General features: G+C 44.8%; 1 protein-coding gene across 1 annotated transcript in view; it reads left to right on the plus strand.

Annotated features, from left to right (window-relative positions):
* Positions 1-7302: 7302 nt before the first annotated feature.
* EIF2AK2 (eukaryotic translation initiation factor 2 alpha kinase 2) overlaps positions 7303-22240 on the plus strand; it is a gene marked incomplete at its 5' end in the record, with an annotated part of 42320 nt that continues 27382 nt past the window's right edge. Inside the window, 4 exon segments of the mRNA NM_001082213.1 lie at positions 7303-7375; positions 14139-14276; positions 14625-14745; positions 16525-16673. Of these exon segments, the coding sequence (NP_001075682.1) occupies positions 14158-14276; positions 14625-14745; positions 16525-16673 (389 nt within the window).

The raw sequence follows: 22240 nt of genomic DNA on the forward strand, positions 1-22240 counted from the left end.
TCCCCTTGAATCACCAAGAAGTGCTGGATAAAAATTCTTTTAGAAACATAGCTCAGCTCCCGGTAAAATAAACAAATTCATCAGTGACCAACAACAAAGAAGAAACAGACGGCAAGAGAAAGTGAGCAGCAGAGACACCATTGAGCTGCTCCTCAGGACTTGTCAGTAATAAAGAACCTTGCCTTTTAATACCCAAGCCTGCATGCTTGGTGCAAGAGTCAACAAAACAACCAGTGGAATAAAATAAAGCCACCAAGCCAACTCATGCCTCTAGGGGGACTTCATATATGACAGAGGAAGCACTGTATATCACAGGACAAAATTAAACTCTTCAGCATTAGATGCTAAGACATTTGGTTGTGATATAGAGGAAACCAAATTAGATCCTGGGTACATCACTCACATAAATAAGCTCCTTCCAAATGAAATATCTGAATGTTTCAAAAGATTTTATTTATTTATTTATTGTAAAGATTATTTATTTATTTGAAAGAGTGACACAGAGAGAGAAGAGGCGGAGAGAGAGAGAGTCTTCCATCTGCTGGTTCACTCCTTAATTGGCTGCAACGGCTAGGAGCCAGGAGCTTTTTCAGGTCTCCCATGTGGGTGCAGGGGCTCGAGGACTTAGACCACTTTCTACTGCTTTCCCAGGCCATAGCAGAGAGCTGGATTGGAAGAGGAGCAGCTGGAATTCTAACCGGTGCCCTTATGGGTTGCCGGCACTTCAGGCAGTGGCCCTACCCGTTATACCACAGTGTCGACCTTGAATGATTTTAAATCCTTAAGTATTTATTTATAATCAAATATGAAATAATAGTTTTATGACCACAGGGTAGAATTGCTTAAACAAGAAACAATAAGCATAATCAAAAAGGAAACAATTTATGTTTTGGCTGAAATTTAAAACCTTTGTAAAACAGGCATATTTAAGAAAATGAATCCCTCCAAAAACTAAAGAGGCACAACAAATTAGGAGACAATATTTGTTAAATAAAAGGCTAATACCTGGAGTATATAAAGAAGAATTAAAATCAGCAAGTGGCACTGTGGTATAGTAAGCTCAGACTCAGCCTGTGGTGCCAGCATCCCAAATGGGTGCCTGTTCATGTCCCAGATGTTCCTCTTCCAATCCAGTTCTCTGTTAATGCACCTAGGAAAGTAATAGAAGATGGCCCAGTGCTTGGGCCCCTGCACCCATGTGGGAAACCCAGAGGAAGCTTCTGTCTCCTGGCTTTGGGTTGGCCCAGCTCGGGCCATTACAGCCATTTGGGGAGTGAACCAGTGAATGGAAGATCTCTTTCTCTCCCTCTCTCTGTTTGTAACTCTGCCTCTCAAATAAATAAATAAATCTTTTTTTTTTAAAAAATCAGTAGATGTAGGGCTGGCACTCTAGCATAGTGGATTAAGCTACCACCTGCAGCACTGGCATCTCATATGGGCACCGTTTCAAGACCCAGCTGCTCCACTTCCAATCCAGCTCCCTACTAATGCACTTGAGAAAACAATAGAAGATGGCCCAAGTGTTTGGGTCCCTGCATCTGTGTGAGAGATGGGAAGAAGCTCCGGGTTCCTGGCTTTGGATCACCCCAGCTCCAGCCATTGCAGCCATCTGGGGGGTGAACCAGTGAATGGAACACATCTCTCTCTCTCTCTTTCTCTCTCTCTCTCCTTCTCTCTTTCTGTAACTCAGCCTCTTAAGTAAATAAGTAAATTTTTTTAAGTCACACTGAATGCTAGGATTTTGGGAGCAGGGCGGGGTCATGCAGAAAGAGGAGCTGCACAGAGACAGCCTCAGGGGTCTGCGGAAGGGATCCTGTCAGTCTAACTGAGCACACAGACGTGCAAACATGGAATAAAACTCCACAAGGACAGTGTAAATCTCTATGAAGGCCAAAAAAGGACCACTGGGACGCAGAAAACCAACACGTTCTCCTAGATCTCATTCAGATGTGGGCCTAGAGTGTGTTCCACCAGCCGGCCTGGAGAGACCTTAACACCCACTGCACTGGATAGATTCCTCGGAAGTGTCAGATCTTAGTAGTGGAGCTAAGGTGGCACTCGTGTAAGTTAGCCCTGGACTTGTCACAACCAAGACAAAAGCTAAGCCTTGAAAGGATTGAAGTAATAAAGTAACTTCACTGTTTGTCCCCTTAAGGCAGAAATGTGGTGTAGCGGGTTCAGCTGCCCTTTGGGTTGCCTCCATCACATTGCTATCAGAGTGTCTGTCTACCCCATACTTCTGATCCAGCTTGTGGCTACTGTGCCTGGAAGGCAGCAGGAGATGGCCCACGTACCTGGGTTCCTGTCTCCCATGTGGGAGAACAGGACAGAGCTCCTGGCTTCAGCATAGCCTAACTCTAGCTGTTGTGGGCATTTGGGGAGTGAATCATCAGGTAGAAAATGTATGTGTGTGTGTATGCATGTGTATCACTCTGCCCTTCAAATAAATAATCTTTAGAAAAAGGAGGGAAAAAGAAAAATACCAGGAAAAACTCAACACTTAAAAATGCAATTGAAGGCCGGCGCTGCGCCTCAATGGGCTAATGCTCCGCCTGCGGCACCGGCACCCTGGGTTCTATTCCCTGTTGGGGCGCCAGATTCTGTCCTGGTTGCTCCTCTTCCAGGCCAGCTCTCTGCTGTGGCCTGGGAGTGCAGTGGAGGATGGCCTAGGTCCTTGGGCCCTGCACCCCATGGGAGACCAGGAGAAGCACCTGGCTCCTGCCTTCAGATCAGTGCGGTGCGCCGGCCGCAGTGCTCCGGCCGCAGTGGCCACTGAAGGGTGAACCAACGGCAAAGGAAGACCTTTCTCTCTGTCTCTCTCTCACTGTCCACTCTGCCTGTCAAAAATAAATAAATAAATTTTTAAAAAAATGCAATTGAACAAAATGAAGCCCTCAGAATTATGTCTACAAACCAATAAAGATTTTTCAGGAAAAAAATATGACTTATATCCAGCAGTAAAGTGATGAATCATGAGAAAAGAAATGGAGACTTTAAAGTTGAAAAGCACAATATGTGAAATGAAATATACACTGGATAAATGAGCAATAGACTAGATAGTGAAGAAGAAAAGAACGGGGAACTTGAAGACATCTATAGAAAACATCCTAAATGAATACAAAGAAAAAAAAATGACTACAAAAAATACAGAGCTTCAGTTGCTTTTGAGACAATATCAAGCAAATGCACATGTAATTGTAGTCTCAGAAAAAGGAAAGGAGTAAAATTTTAAAAAAGACATAATAACTGAAAAGTTTCTTTTTTTAAAAAAAAAGATTTATTTATTTTATTTGAAAATCAGAATTACACAGAGAGAAGGAGAGATAGAGAGAGGTCTTCCATCCACTGGTTCACTCTCCAATTCGTTGCAACAGTGCAGACCCGGAGCCAGGAGCTTCTTCCAGGTCTCCCACGTAGGTGCAGGGGCTCAAGAACTTGGGCCATCTTCCACTGCTCTCCATCTCTCAATCTTTTTTTAAAGATTTATTTTATTTGAAAGACAGAGTTACACAGAGAGGAGAGGCAGAGAGAGAGAGGTCTTCCATCCACTGGTTCACTCCCCAGATGGCTGCAATGGCCAGAGCTGTGCCGATCCAAAGCCAGGAGCCAGGAGCTTCTTCTGGGTCTCCCACATGGATGCAGGGGCCCAAGGACTTGGGCCATCTTCTACTGCTTTCCCAGGCCACAGCAGAGAGCTGGATCAGAAGTAGAGCAACCAGGTCTTGAACCGGTGCTCATATGGGATGCAGGCACTGAAGATGGTGGCGCCCTACTGTGCTTTCAATCCAGCTCCCTGCTACTGTGCCTGGGAAGCAGCAGAAGATGGCTCAAGTACTCACATGGGAGACCCAGATGGAAATCCTGGCTCCTGGCTTTGGACTGGCTGAGCCCTAGCTGTTGTAGCCATTTGAAGAATAAACCACCAAATGGAAAATCTTTCTCTATGTCTCTCACTGTCACTCTTTCAAATAAATGAGTAAATCTTTTTTTAAAGATGCATTTATTTACTTGAGAGGCAGAGTGATAGACAGAAAGAGAGGTCTTCCATCCACTGTTTCACTCCCCAGACAGCCACAACTGCTGGAGCTGAGCCAATCCAGAGCCAGGAGCCAGGGGCTTCCTCTGGGTCTCCCACATTGGCGCAGGGGCCCAAGGACTTGGGTCATTTTCCACTGCTTTCGCAGGCCCTAGCAGAGAGCTGGATTGGAAGCAGAGCAGCCAGGACATGAACCAGTGCTCACAGAGGATGGGAGCATGGCAGGCAGAGGCTTAGACTACTATGCCACAGCGCTGACCCCCACCCTTCCACTCTGCCCATTCAAGTGGCCCACCCACATCACTTCCTCTGGACCTCCTGATCACCAATCCTCTAATCTCATGCTTTTGCAATCTGGAAACATCCAGCAAAATTGTTAGCCCCTGGCTCTGTACAGGCCAATGAAGCAGGGGCATCTGGCTCTTTGTGGGAGCCACGGTTGGGGGAGTAAATAGTTTGCACACTGTAAATCTACTCCAGTATCTCAGCTTTCCTAAGTATTTTTGATTCCTTCAGCTGCACTACTTGACATTCCAACTCCATTTAAATGGGGGCCACCGTTACCCCAGATCGTGGGAAAGCAACTGAGCAGACGGGGAGAGCCACTGGTAGCTGCTGGAGCTAGCACAAGTCTCTCTTCATGTCCTCTTTAGAATCACGTCCATGCACACTTCCTGGGTTTTTCGTGATGCAAAGTAGTGAAGTCTTGCAAGCCTATGGTTGTGTGAATGAGCTCCCTTTGAGCAGATCTTGTCCCTGTCCCCTTGGGGCAGGTGGCATCTGATTCCAATTATAGGTGTGAAGGCATGAGGTAGGAATGGACTTTTAGCCAATCAGTACCTCCTTGCTAGGTGACTGCTCAGGTTCTTCAAGCTAATCCGACAATCAGACGATGGTGGGAAGTGTGTGGAAATTCAGCAGAATTTGGGAGGGCAGTGGTACTCGCACTCATTCGAATCTACCCCAAATCCCAGACTTTGGTTGTTTTTTTTTTTTTTAATTATTTATTTGAGAGGTAGAGTTACAGACAGTGAGAGGGAGAGACAGAGAGAGAGGTCTTCCTTCCATTGGTTCACTCCCCAGATGGCCACAATGGCTGGATCTGCGCCGATCCGAAGCCAGGAGCCAGGTGCTTCCTCCTGGTCTCCCATGCGGGTGCAGGGCCCAAGCACTTGGGCCATCCTCCACTGCACTCCCGGGCCACAGCAGAGAGCTGGACTGGAAGGGGAGCAACAAGGACTGGAACCGGTGCCCATATGGGATGCTGGTGCCGCAGGTGGAGGATTAACCTACAGCGCCACAGTGCCGGCCCCAGCTTTGGTTCTTCACCAGTCCATGCCCTTCCTGTTCACAGAGGGGACATAGGGACACTGCAAATGAATTGCATATTGTAATTCTGCTTTCTGCAGCATCAGACCCTGCTCCTGCTTTTTGCAACCTGAGCCCTGAGGCCACATGAAGCAAGAGGTCCTGTGACCGTGCTTTAGTTGGTCACTTTTCTCAAATTGGCTTGGGCAGTTCAGGGACAAGTCAAAAAGCTTGTTCCTGTTACTGCCACTGTTGCTGCCACAGCCACTCCACACCCACGGAGCTGAAAAGTGGCCTCCTGGAAACATCTACCACTGACAGTCTTTTTGCATCCGGAAATGCCAGAGAAGATGGCTCTGTCTCCCATCCACCATCTAACCCTCCCACCAGTGTGTCATGTTCGGGGAACTTAAACCACGCCAAAGAAAAGTGTAGATGTTAGTTGTTGATACGCTGCAACACAGGGGGAATGCAGAAGTGGGGGGAGGGGCGGCCGCTTAGGGTACAGTATTTAATGTATATTTGAAGTCTACCTTAGCACCACCTTCCTCCCTCCCCCTTGGTGAGATGCTGAGATTCTTGAATCCTGGTTCTAAATTTGCTTCCCCACTCTGCTAACTTCCTCAGTTTTCTCATCTGTTGAATGGGGATAGTGATGGCAACTACATCGCGGTAGCGTGAAGACTGTGCATTGAACGGTGTACAACACAAGCTAAGTGCCCAACACTCTTCAGTCGAGTGCCCCTTAGCCAGTGTGACCCTCGGAGAGTGTCACAGGCGAGTGGCAGGTTGTTTTTTTTTTTTTTTTTTAAGATTTTATTTATTTATTTGAGAGGCAAAGCTAGAGAGAGAGTGAGAGACAGAAAGAAAAGTCCTCCATCCACTGGTTCACTCCCCAAATGGCTGCAATGGCTGGAGCTGGGCCATAGGAAGATAGGAGCCAGGAACTTCCTCCAGGTCTCCCAAAGCACCTGGGTCATCTTCTGCTTTTCCTGGCCACAGTAGAGAACTGGATGGAAGAGCAGCAACTGGGACACAAACCCTTGTCCCCATGGGATGCGGTTCTTGGAGGCCAAGACTCAGCCTACTAGCCACAGCGCCAGCCAGCTGTTCTTAGACACGGTGGACTACTGGGACCGGCTTTTGATAGCACACTTCATGAGGCCTTTGAGGGAGCACGCCCTAACCCCCAGACCTGCTGGGCTGGGCGGTGCTGGCAAGTGTCCATCAATGAATGGATGGGGAAGCACGGATCGAAGGGCCACAAGGACCCCAGCCCCAGCCAGGCCCAGCTTTGACAGGGCCGGGGGCCTGAGTAGTTAGTTTATAAGCCTTGGTTTGGATTGAATCTGCTTCTGCCTCCTGCGGGTGGCAGGACCCTAGGCAAGTTAGTTTACTCGGTTTCAACCCCACAGTGCAAATCTGCTTTGAATAAGAAATGAAATCTTTGGTCCCGCCCCCTTGCTAAGTCCAGCGAGCGCTCGGCAAGTGCGGGAGACCTCTTCCTCCCTTCCCGAGGACTCTTCCCCGCAGCGGGTCAGGGGCCGCCCCAAAGAGCCCGGCAGTGGCTGGGGAGTGCGGGGTCGGCCGCCTGGGTCCTCAGCGCCCAGGCGGTGGGAGGTGCCAATTTTCCGGGATCCTGGAGCGGGAGTGGGCTTGGGCGAAAGGGGCTGGCGGTGATAGGAAGAGGCGGAGTTCGTGGAGAAAACGAAACCAAGGGTGAACTGCAGAGACTGGGCCGGACTACGGCCGACTGCGGCGGCGCGGGGCGTACCGGCTGCACGGCGGGCTCCCTGCTCCGGGCTCCGGGCTCCGGGCTCCAGGCAGGCTCCTGGGAGCTGCAGGTGCAGCGCTAGGGGGGCAATCGCCAGCGTTCGGGGGAGAGCCCAGCCCGCGCCTCCGACCTCGGACTTGGGCGCGGTCCAGAAGCCCCAGGCGGCCTGTCAGGTTCAGCAGCCCACCTGAAGGGGAAAGGCTCGCGGGGCGCTGTCTGAGCTGAGAACCATTTCCGGCGAAGAGTATTGAATCCAGGCAAGTAACAAGTACCTGACAGGCAGTGACTTGGGGGGCGAGGGTCTCAGTGGACTACGGACAGGCCCCATGACTTGACTGGCGGGTGGGAAACAGGGAGGCCTGAATTTATCTCCAGATAGGCGAGATGATCCCTGGCTAGCAATGTCCTACCTGAAGAGTTAGAGCCTTCTAGGCGCGGCCTCGGTCCCCGCACCATCCAGTCCACCTCTTCACACCACCGCAGCCAGCGGTGTCCCTCTAAGTCAGCACCGCCCTCCCAGCTTCCCAGGCCCGCCACCGGCCAGGCCCCTAGCGCCCTCTCCTCGGGCCGCACTGGCCTCCCAACCTCCAGCCTCTGGGCCTTTGCACGGCGCCTTTGCCCTTCCTGGAAAGCTGTTCCGCTACACTTGCGCGGGCGATTCGCTGATTTATCTTACACTTCTTCCAATGCCAGCTTCTTGGAGCAGCCTTCTCTGGACGCGGTGCCTAGAAAAGGAATCCCACTCTGCCCTGCTGTCCCCCTTACTTTGGGACTCTGTGAGTGGGTTTGTCCGTGTTCCTCCGCTTCTGAGTTCACAAGAGCAGGCTTTTGTTCACTGGTAGAACCCCAGCACCCAGAACTTAAGTGCTTACTGAATATTTGTTAAATACATGATAATTCATAAATTCTCTTATTTGAACCTGAAGATCCCAAACACTAAACTAGTAGTTTAAACTACTGAACAAGTATGGGGGAGGGGAGGTTGGCCTGAAGTCACAGCTGAAGTCACTTCTACTCTGGGAGAAGATGGACAGAAAACATTTGGGTGTGATTGTGGTGGAGATTTATTTTAGGTGAATGAGTAAGGTATAGAACCTGTTGCCCACAGAGCTTATTGATGAGTTTAAAAAGGGGTGCGGTGAGAGGCTGGTGCTGTGGCTTAGTGGGTAAAGCCGCCGCCTGCCATGCCACATCCCATATGAGCATTGGTTTGAATCCCAACTGCTCCTCTTCCAATCCAGCTCCCTGCTAGTGCGCCTGGGAAAGCAGCATGTACCCTCATGGGAGACCCAGAAGTAGCTCCTTGGCTTCAGCCTGGCCCAGCCCTGGCTGTTGCATTCATATGGGGAGTGAACCAGCAGATGGAAGATCTCTCTCTTTCTGTAACGCTTTCAAATAAATAAATAAATAAAGTCTTAAAACAAACAAACAAGCAGCCAGGGCTGTGATGAGGTTTGGGCGAGGTGGATTGGCAGGCCCGTGGAGAGGTCCTGCTGCCCCTCCGGCTTCAAGACCGGGAATCCTGATCGGTGTAGGGACTTCCTAGTACATGGAGGATACAGAGGCTGTATTCCTGGTGTAGAAAAAGCCGTGGGTTTGGGGACCTGGAGATGCTCTAGTTACCCATTCACTCAGATTTGGCCTCTTCTTTCTTGTGGTTCTTGTGGTTCATGGTCTTGTGGTTTTACAGTTGTAACAAAGGGAACCGGGGCTGTGAAAGAGTGTGAAAAGGGGTCTCAGATTTTGAGCTAAGATCTGTAAGAAGTAGGAGTTAAGCAGGCAAAGGCACGGAGCCTGGCAGGAGGAAGAGGGTTAGATGGAGGCAGCTGGGAGTTCAGGAAAGAGGTGATGGAGACATACCTGGAGGTGATGTTCAGGGAAGTGAGAGGAGAGGAGAGGAGGTCTGAGGGCTGGGTCATTTACATGACAGGAGGACATTTACAAGAAAGGAAGGTGATGAGGAGACAGAGAAGGAAGGTGGGTGTCCAAGAAGTCCAGGCTAAGAAAGGCAGCAGGAGCCAAAGGCAGAGGAGTAACGGTGTGAAATGCCAGGGAAAGGCCGAGTGGGCCACGTCTGAACACTCACGGCTGGATTTCTCAACTGGGAAGCTGTTGGTAACCGTGACAAGGATAGCTGTGGTGGCTGCGTGATTGGACTGATGCTTGAAAAATACAATGTGGCTACTATTTTTTTTTAAAGGAGGGGATAACAAATGTTGGTGAGGATGTGGAGAAATTGGAACCCTTGTACTTTGTTGGAAAGAATGTAAAATGGTGTGGCACTGTGGAAAACAAGTCGGTGGTTCCTCAGAAAGTTACACAGAAATACCACGATTCATCCTCTTCTAGATATTTACCCAAAAGATTTGCAAGTAGGGACTCAAGTAGATGTTTATTCACCGGTGTTGATAGCACCATTAGACACGTGCACATTTGTCAAAGGGTTAGAATAACCTGTGTCCATCAGCAGATGAATGGATAAATAAAATGTGGTATACACATACAATGGGGTATTATTCAGCCTTATAAAGGGAGGAAATTCTGACCCGTTACTACATAGATGAACTTTGAAGACACTACGCTAGGAGAACTAGCTAAATATAAAAGGACAAATACTGACTGCTTCCAGTTATATAAGGTGCCTAGAATAGGCATAAAGACAGGCGGTAGACTAGAAGTTAGCAGGGGCTGAGGTGGGGTGGAGGGAGGAAGGGGAATTATTGTTTGATGGGTACAGACTTTCTGTTTGGGATGATGGAAGTGATCAGGAAGTGGAAGCTGGTAATCACTTCAAAACACTATGGTTGTACATAATGTCAGTGAATTGGACACTGAAAATCATTCAAGGAGGATAAATTTCATGTATATTTATGTAAATAAAACCATAGTGAAAAAACAAAGCTTATGATGGCTGCAAGGTAGAGAAGGAATGGAGGTGGCTGTCGGAACTGGTTGTGAGGTTCATGCGGTGATAGCCCAGGAGGGAGATGGTGATGGCTGGACATCTGGAGAAGTAGGCTTTTGTAGACAGAATGGAGTTAGGGACTAGAAGAAGGTAGGAAGAAGAAACCTGTTTCCCAGATTCAGACTTGCATGGATGGTGGAGCCATTTTCTGAGGAAAGAGACTTCAGACCAGCTTGGGGCAACATCATAAAGGCAGTTTGGGGATATCTTGAGTTTAAAATTCATTCAAAATGCTCAAGTGGAGATGTTGGATAGAGAGATCAGAAGTTCCCAGACAGGTTCCTAGAGGATATGTACATTTTAGAGTTAATGGCAAATAGATGATCATTGATGCCATGAACATGAAAGAAATTACCTCAATGAGAATGTCTAGAATGAAGAGAATAGGGTCTTTGGACTATGCTGGTTTTTTTTTTTTTTTTTTAAGATTTGTTTATTTATTTGAAAGGCAGAGTTACAGAGAGGCAGAGCAGAAAGAGAGAAGTCTTCCATCCACTGGTTCATTCCCCCAGTGGCCGCAATGGCTGGAGCTGAGCTGATACAAAGCCAGGAGCCTGGAGCTTCTTCTGGGTCTCCCACATGGGTGCAGGGGCAGCTACTGCTTTCCCAGGTACATTAGCAGGGAGCTGGATTGGAAGTGGAGCAGCCGGGACTTGAAACACTGCCCATATGGGATGCCAGCACTGCAGGTGGCGGCTTTACCTGCTAAGACACAGCACCAGTCCCCATGACAGTATTTAGAGCCTGCAAGGATTAAGGTGTGTTAGAAAGAATGACCATGGAAGAAGGAACATCAAAAGAGCTTTGCAACAAAAAATAAGAAGTTCACTGGATCTGTTTTCTGTTTCTATGGATTTAATTGTTCTGAATGTTTTCATATAAATGGAATCAAACAATATACCTTTGGTATCTTTTTATTTTCACTTAGCATGTTTTTGAAGTCCATCCCACATTTTTTTTTCCACTTTTCTTTTTTTAAAGAACATTCTTCTTTCTTTCTTTTCTTTTTGTAAAACATTCTCTTATTTATTTGAAAGAGTTACAGAGGGAGTGGGGAGACTAGGAGAGATCTTCCATATGCTGATTCACTCCCCAGATGGCTGCAACAGCCAGGGCTGGGCCAGGCTGAAGCCAGAAACCAGGATCCAGGAGCTTGTTTGTCTCCCACAGGGGTACAGGAGCCCGAGCACTTGGGCCATCTTCTGCTTCTTTTCCCAGGCCATTAGCAGGGAACTGGATCAGAAGTGGAGCAGCAGGACTTGAACTGGCGCCCATATGGGATGCTGGCACTGCAGGCAGCAACTTGACCTTCTACAACACAATGCCAGCCCCCTTTCTTCACTTTTCTTCAGCTGATGGACACTTGGCTTATTTCCATTTTTGGCTCTTGTGAACAGTGCTGCCACAAACATTTCTATATAAGCATTTTCATGAAAACCTGTTTTTCAATTCTTTGAAATTCCTAGAAGTAGAATTGTTGGGTGATTGGGTGGTTCTAAGTTTCATTGTTGAGGACCTCCCTCAAGCTGTTTTCCATCTCAGCTGTACCACTCTACATTTCCATTAGCAATGTCTCCAGGCTCCACATCTTCACCAACACTTTCATTGTCTCCTTCTCCTCTTCCTCCTCTTCCTCTTCCACCTCCTCCTCTTCCTTCTTCATCCTACTAGGTGTGAAGTAGTAGCTAGGTGCATTTCTTAAAGATTATTTATTTATTTGAAAAGCAGCGTAGCAGAGAGTGAGAGGGAGAGACACAGAAAGAGCAATCTTCCATCTGCTGGTTCACTTTCCAAATGGCCACAACAGCCAGGACTGGGCCACGCTGAAGCCAGGAGCCAGGAACTCCTTTCAGGTGTTCCAAGTGGGTATCAGAGACTCAAGTACTAGGGTCATCTTCCATTGCCTTCCCAGGTGCATTAGCAGGGAGCTGGAGCAGAAGCAGAGCAAATGGGACTCAGTCACTCAGTCACTCAGATATGGGATGTTGACATAGGCTTAACCCATTGTGCCACAACATGGGCCCCTAATTGTAGTGTTGATGAATGATGCCGAGTATCTTTACATGTACTTATTGGTCGTTGTGTCTTCTTTGAAGAAGTGTCTGTTCATGTCCTTTGCCTGTTTTTTTTTAATTGGGCAGTTTGACTTCTGTTGTTGTGTTATAAGAGTTTTTATTTTTTTAAGATTTATTTTATTTATTTGAAAGAGCTAAACAGAGAGAAAAAGAGAGGCAGAGGGGGGGGGGGGTATTCCATTTGCTGGTTCACTCCCCAGTTCTCAATTGACTGCAATGGCTGGAGCTGCACTGATCCGAGCCAGGAACCAGGAGCTTTCTCTGGGTCTTCTCATGTGGATGCAGGGGCCCAAGGACTCGAGCCATTCTCTACGACTTTCCCAGGCCATAGCAGAGAGCTGTATCAGAAATGGAGCAGCTGGGACTTGAACCAGCACCCATATGGGATACTGGCACTGCAGGCAGTGGCTTTACCCACTATGCCACAGCACTGGCCTCAAGAGCTTTTAGAATGTATTCTATATACCAAACCTTTATCATATGTATGATTTACATATATTCTGCCCTATAAATTGTCTTTTCATTTTCTTCATATTGTATTTTCATATACACAAAAGTTTGGGATTCTGATGAAGCCATTTTTTTCTGTTTTCTTTGTTGTTTTTGATTTTGCTGTTATAGCTAAGATTCTACTAACAAATCTAATGGCATGAAGATTCATCCTTATGTTTCCTTATAAGTATTTTATAGTTTTGACTCTTTACATATAGATCCTATTTCTTTTAAATTTTGTTTTTCACTGTTATCATCTTGATCCATTGAGAACTGTAAACTAAGATCTTCCTTCACCCACAGTTAAATTATCCTAAAATTGATTTTGGCACATTTCAAAGGGACAATTTTTTTTTTTTTTTTTTTGACAGGCAGAGTGGACACAGAGAGAGAGAGACAGAGAGAAAGGTCTTCCTTTTGCCGTTGATTCACCCTCCAATGGCCGCCGCGGCTGGCGCGCTGCGGCCGGCGCACCGCACTGATCCGATGGCAGGAGCCAGGAGCCAGGTGCTTTTCCTGGTCTCCCATGGGGTGCAGGGCCCAAACACCTGGGCCATCCTCCACTGCACTCCCTGGCCACAGCAGAGGGCTGGCCTGGAAGAGGGGCAACCGGGACAGAATCCGGTGCCCCAACCGGGACTAGAACCCGGTGTGCCGGCGCCGCTAGGCGGAGGATTAGCCTAGTGAGCCGCGGCGCCGGCCTCAAAGGGACAATTTTCTAAATTTTATTTATTTATTTATTTCCATATAGCAAAGTCTTCCATTATTTCATAAACTTCACTTATTATACCTGTGCTTAATCTTATTCTTCTCAACCTAACAAAGTCTAATTCTACTCCTCACAGCCTTTTTAACTTTTCAAGCAGATGGACAAATTTGCACTCCACACTCAGTGGAGTTGAAGAGCAGAGTTACAGAGGACTCCCATCTTTTTCTGGTTAGTTGGGTTTTTAAAAAGCTCTGGGAAAATTCACTTGGTTGTGCAGCCCACAGGAGAAAAAGATAGAGTTTTTGTTGTTGTTTTGTTTTGTTTTTCTTTTTTTCACTTGAGAGGTAGAGTTACAGAGAGAGGGAGAAATCTTCCATACACTGGTTCACTCTCCAAATGCCCACAACAGCCAGACCTGGGCTGATCCTGAGCCAGGAGCTTCTTCTGGGTCTCCCACACAGGTGCAGGGGCCCAAGCACTTGGGCCATCCTCTGCTGCTTTCCCAGGCCATAGCAGAGCTGGATTGGAAACGGAGCAGCTGGGATAAAAACAGGCGCCCATGTGTGGTGCCGGCCCCACAGGTGGAGATTTCGCACACTACACCACAGTGCAAGCTCCAAAGAAAGGTTTTGAAAGAAGGTTTTCCCTGAATTTGTATGGGGCTAAGATGAGTTTTATCAAAGAGAGTCTTCCTACCCCTGTTTGTGTCATAAGCTTTATTGGAAGATCAGATTAAATATGTTCTGTGAATGTCACTCATTTGAACATGTCTTTTGTAGTAGGTCACTGGAGGAAGAAATGGCCAATGATCTTTCACCAGGTTTCTTCATAGAAGAACTTAACAAATACCGTCAGAAACACAACATACTACTTAAGTATCATGAACTGCCCCAGTCGGGGCCCCCGCATGATGTGACGTAAGTTGCTGTAAAAATGGGTGTGTCCCTATAAATGTCCACTTGGGGAATGGCAGCTCTGGCATAACTTTGAGGTCAATGCTTTAGCTCTAGAGCAAACTTTCCAGAGAGTTCCATAAGAGTCCCCATGGCATAAAGTGGAAACCTCAGATGACTCCAGAGGGAAACAAGGATATAAGCTTTTTCATGCTTCAAGAAGATATGCTGTTGGGGTGGCTGCTGAAATTCTACATAGTATGTAGGTTCAAACCCTCATGGTGGTCCTAGGAGGTAGTGGTAATTGGAGCACTCGTCCTTAGATAATGCATGAATTGCATAATATTTTTCAAATATTCTCTCTCTAATCAGGTTTACCTTTAAAGTTATAATAAATGAAAGAGAATTTCCAGAAGCTGAAGGTAAATCAAAGAAGGAAGCAAAAAATGCTGCAGCCAAAATAGCTGTTGATATACTTAATAAAGAAAATAAGGTGAGTTATTGCCTTTTCACTAAAAGGGAACTTTCAGTTTTTTTTTTAATATTTCTATGAGAAAATACAGGTACAGTAAAGACACTCCCAAGTCCCTTTATGTTTTGGAGTTGAGGTCAATCATTTTTCCTTGTCTCCGTTTGTGTAGAATGCTGGACAAGAAGCTGACCTTGGCAATGGTGGGCAAAGCTACCCAGGTGTTATTTTGCCTGTTTAGAGTGTCAGCGGCAGTTTAGTTCTCTGAAGTGGAATAGTGAGCAATGGTCAGTGAGAAACGAACTACAGGCTCCAGGAGGGGAGGTTCCCTCCACCTTATTGAGGAAACCACAATGGAAAAAGAAAAAGGTGGAAGTGATTCTCTGGAGAACGATGTGGAGAACTGAAGTGAATGTGCTTGGTATCTCAGAAGATGAGAACTGGGTAAACAGTATAGGAAAGAACAGTATCAGATGAGATTTCAGCAGAAAGTGCTTATCAAATAAAGACCCGAGTACAGACTAGAACAAGTTGATATATATTGGAAAATACAGCACTACCCAGAACAGCATTGATCCTTGTGAAAATACTGAGTTCCAAGGATAAAGAATTCTGGCATCTAAGCAGCAGAGAAAAATATGTAAAAAAATTTATGGTGTCCACAGCAACCTTAAAACCTGGAGATATTTGAGCAATGGTTGTAATGGGAGATATGAAGTCATTTACAGAGGATCACTCACTAAATTAAAAGTTATGGAAAAATTTAGCTATCAAGAGACAGTTCTGAAAAACGTTAATTAAAAATGTCACTCTTCTGACCAAAACTGAAGAAAAACATTAAGCAAAATCATCTCAAATTATTGATAAATTACAAAACTGAGTTGAGAAGCTAGGGGAAAAATGCAATAGAGTATCTTCCCTCAAAAAAGCAGAAGAAAGAAAATAATAACAGTGGCAGAAATTAATGTAAAAGATACAAAGAAATTCTGAAGAGGATCAATGAAATAAAAGACAACAATAATAAAGTAGAAAAACTTGAGATCAGATTTTGTCAGATTAAAGAAAAAAGTACAGTACTATAGTTTACTTTAGTATCTGTTACCCTGCTTTTTGAGACTTTGCAAGTTAGAAAATATTATATAGCACTTTTCATGGAAAAATAAGAAAATGGACTAGTTTTTGTTTTTCCTTTTGAAACTAAAAGACAAATGGGTGTTTTCTTTCTTATTGCTAAAATTTATTTTTGTGGCTTTTTTCTGATAGAGAAAGGTATATATTTACAATTTTTTCAAGATAATATAATTGGAAAATACGTAATATTTAAGTTACCTTTCATATTGCTCATATAGTTATTTTTAAAGAAGATTTTTTATATATTTATTTATTTTTTATTTATTTTTATCTATTAATTTATTTGAAAGGGAGAGTTACAGAGAGACAGAGGCAGAGAGAGAGACAGAGGTCTTCTATTTCCTGGTTCATTCCCCAATTGGCTGCAATGGCCAGAGCGGGGCTGATCCAAACCCAGGAGCCAAGAGCTTCCTCTGTGTCTCCCACATGGGTGTAGGGGCCCAAGGGCTTGGGCCATCTTCTGCTTTCCCAGGCCATGGCAGAGAGCTGGATTGGAAGTGGAGCAGCTGGGACTTGAACCCGGTGCCTATATTGGATGCCAGCACTGCAGGCAGTGGCTTTACCCGCTACACCACAGGGCTGGCACCTCATATAGTGATTTTATTAGAAAACTAAAATAAAGGTTAAATCATTGTTGTCATTTATATTAAATAAGATTTTTTTTCTTTGTAGGAAGTTAGTCCTTTATCGCTGGAAACAACGAATACTTCAGAGGGGTCATCCATTGGGAATTACATCGGCCTTATCAATAGGATTACTCAGAAGGCAAAACTAACTGTAAATTATGAACCATGTGAACTGTGGGAGCAGGGGCCCAAAAGGTGAGCTGTAGTTTGGTTTCTCCTTTGATTTCCTCATATCTAAGCAATAAAGTAGGCTTATTTTCACGTTTGATTTTCTGAAAGTATTTGTCATTTTTGTACATACTATATGGAAGGTTTTATGTGACTTATAAGCGATTATAACTGGTAAATTGGGGTAATCCATTACAGCAGTTTTCCTTATCTGCAGGTTTGGTTTCTGCAGTTGAGTTACCTGTGCTCAACACCAAGAAGAGGGGAGGAAATTGCAACAATGAGACATATTGAGAGGGACAGATACCATGTTCATAGAGTTTTTTTAAACTTTTATTTAATAAATATAAATTTCCAAAGTACAGTTTATGAATTACAATGGCTTTTTCCCCCCATAACTTCCCTCCCACCCACAACCCTTCCCTCTGCCTCTCCCTCTCCCCTTCCATTCATATTAAGATTCATTTTCAATTATCTTTATATACAGAAGATCAATTTAGTATAAATTAAGTAAAGATTTCAACAGTTTGCACCCACACAGAAACACAAAGCGCAAAATACTGTTTGAGTATTAGTTATACCGTTAATTCACATAGCACAACACATTAAGGACAGAGATCCTACATGAGGAGTAAGTGCACAGTGACTTCTGTTGTTGATTTAGCAAATTGGCACTCTTGTTTATGGTGTCAGTAATCACCCTAGGCTCTAGTCATGAGTTTCCAAGGCTATGGAAGCATTTTGAGTTCGCTGACTCCGATCTTATTTAGACAAGGTCATAGTCAATGTGGAAGTTCTCTCTTCCCTTCAGAGAATGGTACCTCCTCATGGCCCGTTCTTTCCACTGGGAACTCACTCGCAGAGATCTTTCATTTAGGTGGTTTTTTTGTTGTTGTTGTTGTTGTTGTTTTTTTTGTTTTTTTTTTTTTGTTTGTTTGTTTTTTTTTTGCCAGAGTGTCTTGGCTTTCCATGCCTGAAATACTCTCATGGGCTCTACAGCCAGATCTGAATGCCTTAAGGGCTGATTCTGAGGCCAGAGCGCTGTTTAGGACATCTGCCATTCTATGAGTCTGCTGTGTATCCTGCTTCCCATGTTGGATCGTTCTCACCTTCTTAATTCTATCAGATAGTATTAGCAGACACTAGTCTTGTTTATGTGATCCCTTTTACTCTTAGACCTATCATTATGATCAATTGTGACCTGAAATTGATCACTTGGACTAGTGAGATGGCATTGGTACATGCCACCTTGATGGGATTGTATTGGAATTCCCTGGCACGTTTCTAAATCTACCGTGTGGGGCAAGTCCGATTGAACATATCCCAAATTGTACATCTCCTCCCTCTCTTATTCCCACTCTTATATTTAACAGAGATCACTTTTCAGTTAAATTTAAACACCTAAGAATAATTGTGTGTTAATTACAGAGTTCAACCAGTAGTATTAAGTAGAACAAAAAAAATACTAAAAGGGATAAAGTATTAAGTTGTTCATCAACAGGCAGGACAAGGGCTGATCAAGTCACTGTTTCTCATAGTGTCCATTTCACTTCAACAGGTTTCCTTTTTTGTGCTTGGGTAGTTGTCACAGATCAGGGAGAATATATGATATTTGTACCTTTGGGACTGGCTTATTTCACTCAGCATGATGTTTTCCAGATTCCTCCAACTTGTTGTAAATGACCAGATTTCATTGTTTTTTTTTACTGCTGTATAGTATTCTATAGAGTAAATGTCCCATAATTTCTTTATCCAGTCTACTATTGATGGGCATTTGGGTTGATTCCAGGTCTTAGCTATTGTGAATTGAGCTGCAATAAACATTAAGGTGCAGACAGCTTTTTTGTTGGCCAATTTAATTTCCTTTGGGTAAATTCCAAGGAGTGGGATGGCTGGATTGAATGGTAGGGTTATATTCAGGTTTCTGAGGAATCTCCAAACTGACTTCCATAGTGGCTTTACCAGTTTGTATTCCCACCAATAGTGGGTTAGTGTCCCTTTTTCCCCACATCCTCACCAGCATCTGTTGTTGGTAGATTTCTGCATGTGAGCCATTCTAACTGGGGTGAAGTGAAACCTCATTGTAGTTTTGATTTGCATTTCCCTGATGACTAGTGATCCTGAACATTTTTTCATGTGCCTGTTGGCCATTTGGATTTCCTCTTTTGAAAAATGTCTATTGAGGTCCTTGGCCCATCTCTTAAGTGGGTTGCTTGTTTTGTTGTTGTGGAGTTTCTTGATCTCTTTGTAAATTCTGGTTATTAAACCTTTATCTGGCCGGCGCCATGGCTCAATAGTCTAATCCTCCGCCTTGCGGCGCTGGCACACTGGGTTCTAGTCCCGGTTGGGGCGCTGGATTCTGTCCCGGTTGCCCCTCTTCCAGGCCAGCTCTCTGCTGTGGCCAGGGAGTGCAGTGGAGGATGGCCCAAGTCCTTGGCCCTGCACCCCATGGGAGACCAGGAGAAGCACCTGGCTCCTGCCATCAGATCAGCACGGTGCGCCGGCCGCAGTGCGCCAGCCGCGGCAGCCATTGGAGGGTGAACCAACGGCAAAGGAAGACCTTTCTCTCTGTCTCTCTCTCTCTCACTGTCCACTCTGCCTGTAAAAAAAAAAAAAAAAAAAAAAAAAAAAAAAAAAAAAAAAACACCTTTATCTGTTGCATAGTTTGCAAATATTTTTTCCCATTCTGTCGGTTGCCTCTTCACTCTCCTGACTGTTTCTTTTGCAGTACAGAAATTTCTCAATTTGAAGCGATCCCAATTGTTAATTTTGTCTTTGACTGCCTGTGCTTCTGGGATCCTTTCCAAGAAGTCTTTGCCAGTACCTATATCTTGCAGGGTTTCTCCAATATTCTCTAATAATTTGATGGTGTCGGGTCGTAGATTTAGATCTTTAATCCATGTTGAGTGGATTTTTGTGTAAGGTGTAAGGTAGGGGTCTTGCTTCATGCTTCTGCATGTGGAAATCCAGTTTTCCCAGCATCATTTGTTGAATAGACTGTCCTTACTCCAGGAATTGATTTTAGATCCTTGATCAAATATAAGTTGGTTGTAGATGTTTGGGTTGATTTCTGGTGTTTCAATTCTGTTCCATTGGTCTATCCATCTGTTTCTGTACCAGTACCATGCTGTTTTGATAACAACTGCCCTGTAGTATGTCCTGAAATCTGGTATTGTGATGCCTCCAGCTTTGTTTTTGTTGTACAAGATTTTCTTTAGCTATTCTGTCGCTCCCTTGCCCGCAAAGGAACGACACTGCTCGCAGCTTATCGTTCTTCAGTAGACTTTTAATAAGAAAATAACAGCGACAGAGAAAGAATGAAGGGAGGAGAGTGGAAAGAAAAGCCTCCTCCTGCCTCAGCACACAGCTTATATACAAAATCCGGCCAATTGCAAGCGGGCTCAAGTCCATGCACAGAACACTCCAATCCGCTGTCTGTTCACGCAGTGTGCACGCGTCCTTGGGCCAATCAGATGAGGTGTCACGCAGCAGGCAGGCTTACCGCGCGGTCCTCGGCGCCATCTTGTTGTTTACAACATTCTCAACTCCTCTGGAAAGTCCCGACCGTGGGAAAGCATTGCCCTAACTGAAACTAACAACATCCGCCTTGTGATAAAGACACAGCAACAGCTATCAGACCAACCTTGACGTGGGGGCTCCATGGCTGCGCATCCCATGGAGCCCCACATCTCCCCTTTCTTTATTATTTAAATGGCATGGAAACATGCCTGTCTTAGGTACCCAATGGCGCACTACCTGCTTACCTGTCATGGAGGTAATAGGAAGCCTGTCCTACCCTCTGTCTTAGGTTGCTAGGAGCGCCCATCAGTGTTTACCCGTCTTTGACTACCGCTCCATCATGCTAACCCATACTTCTTTATTGGGGTGAGATTGCAAGGTGGCCAGCATAGCCTGTTGGATTATCAAGTTGGTATTCTGCTGACAGAGTGCTAAGGCTCTGATCCATCTGGCAATGAAGGCAAGGCCCAGTAGTACCATGACAAACAAGCAACCGATAGCGGCACTTTCTTTAACTTGAGCCCTGTCTTAGGTAGGTGCAGGATGTGGAGTGTCTTACCCGTTTTTGAGTACCATTTTAGCCCAACATTAGGTGAGAGATGAAACATACAGCCAAATATTAATTATTTTTGATTACAAAGGAGGTTTGGTACGAAGTTTTAAGTGATGAATGTCAGTCCATACAGACTGTAGTGAAGTTAGCACAAATTGCAGAACACACGGAAAACATCCCATACAAAGTAGAAAAAGCAGTAACGGTCCAGCCAGCATTAATAACCAATGAATCCATTGAAACCCTCCAAATGTTAGTGGGTTAGTAATAAACATATGTAGCATTTTACTCTTAAGTTTATCAATAACAGACTCTATATATGGCATTGTTAGTAATGTTAAAACAACATTCCCCTGGTACAGATTTACAACTTATATGATCTTTTAACAGCAAGTAATTGATAGCTGCGCGGTTTAAAAGTACTCCTGAATGAACTTGATTCAATTTTTTAGCTATAGTGGATAGCGCAGTAGTAGTAAGATTGATTGTTTTGGTCACCAAACATGTAAGCCTTCGTAGTCCACGATTATTTCCATAAGCCAATCCAGGAACTCCCACTAGCTGTATAGCCATGGTGAAAGCAGGTCTCCAATTAAGATGACATCATCATCACAGTTCTCAGGTAATGAGCGTCACTGTCGTGCCTTTGGAAATACAGATGTTAGCATCGGGGCCACACGGCCCAATGAGCAGTTGTGAAAATTATCAGAGGTTAACAATGTAAAAGCAAATTGGTTGCATAAAAATACCCATCCCTTAAGAGCCCATGTCCCATACCAGTACTGGATCAGGTCCATTCCATTGATTGGTGATAGGATCCTTCCATTTTACCATTGTTCTTATCCCAGCTGTTTGTGGATGCCACTGTTGATCAGCTGCAAAACGACCATCTTTATCCAATGTGAAAAAATTTAAAATGAATAAAGCACGTGAGAGCCATTTGTTAGGAGAATGGGCAAGAACCCTAAACTCCCCCTTTCGTTTATATTATTAAAATATTGTTTTAAAGTGTTATGTGTACGTTGAATAATGTCTTGACCCTGAGGATTATAAGGAATGTCAGTAACATGAGATAGAAAAAAGTTACACAAAAATTTCTAAAAGAGGCAGAAATATAAGCAGGTCCATTATCCATTTTAATTTGCTCTGGAGTTCCTAGGGAAGCAAAAGCTTGTAAGCAACGGGCAATAACATGTCTTGTAGCTTCACCTGTATGTAAGGAAGCAAAAATAAATTCAGAACAAGTATCAATAGACACATGTATATATTTTTGTTTACCAAATTCCATGAAGTGGGTGATATCCATTTGCCATAGTTGATTGGGGGAATAAATCACGAGGATTAATTTGAAAGTGAAGTACTGGTAACCGGATGGAGCAAGTAAAACAGAATTTTACGATTTGTCGAGCTTGTTCTTGAGTCATATTATGTTTTAAGCGTAACGTATGAGCATTTAAATGATGTAAAACATGATCTTCTGTTGCTGTATCAATAGAATATATGCATAGAGCAGAATCTGCCG

This window comes from Oryctolagus cuniculus, chromosome 2 (assembly GCF_051225735.1).
Source record: "Oryctolagus cuniculus isolate XC-2025 breed Fujian yellow rabbit chromosome 2, ASM5122573v1, whole genome shotgun sequence".
NCBI classification, from domain to species: domain Eukaryota; kingdom Metazoa; phylum Chordata; class Mammalia; order Lagomorpha; family Leporidae; genus Oryctolagus; species Oryctolagus cuniculus.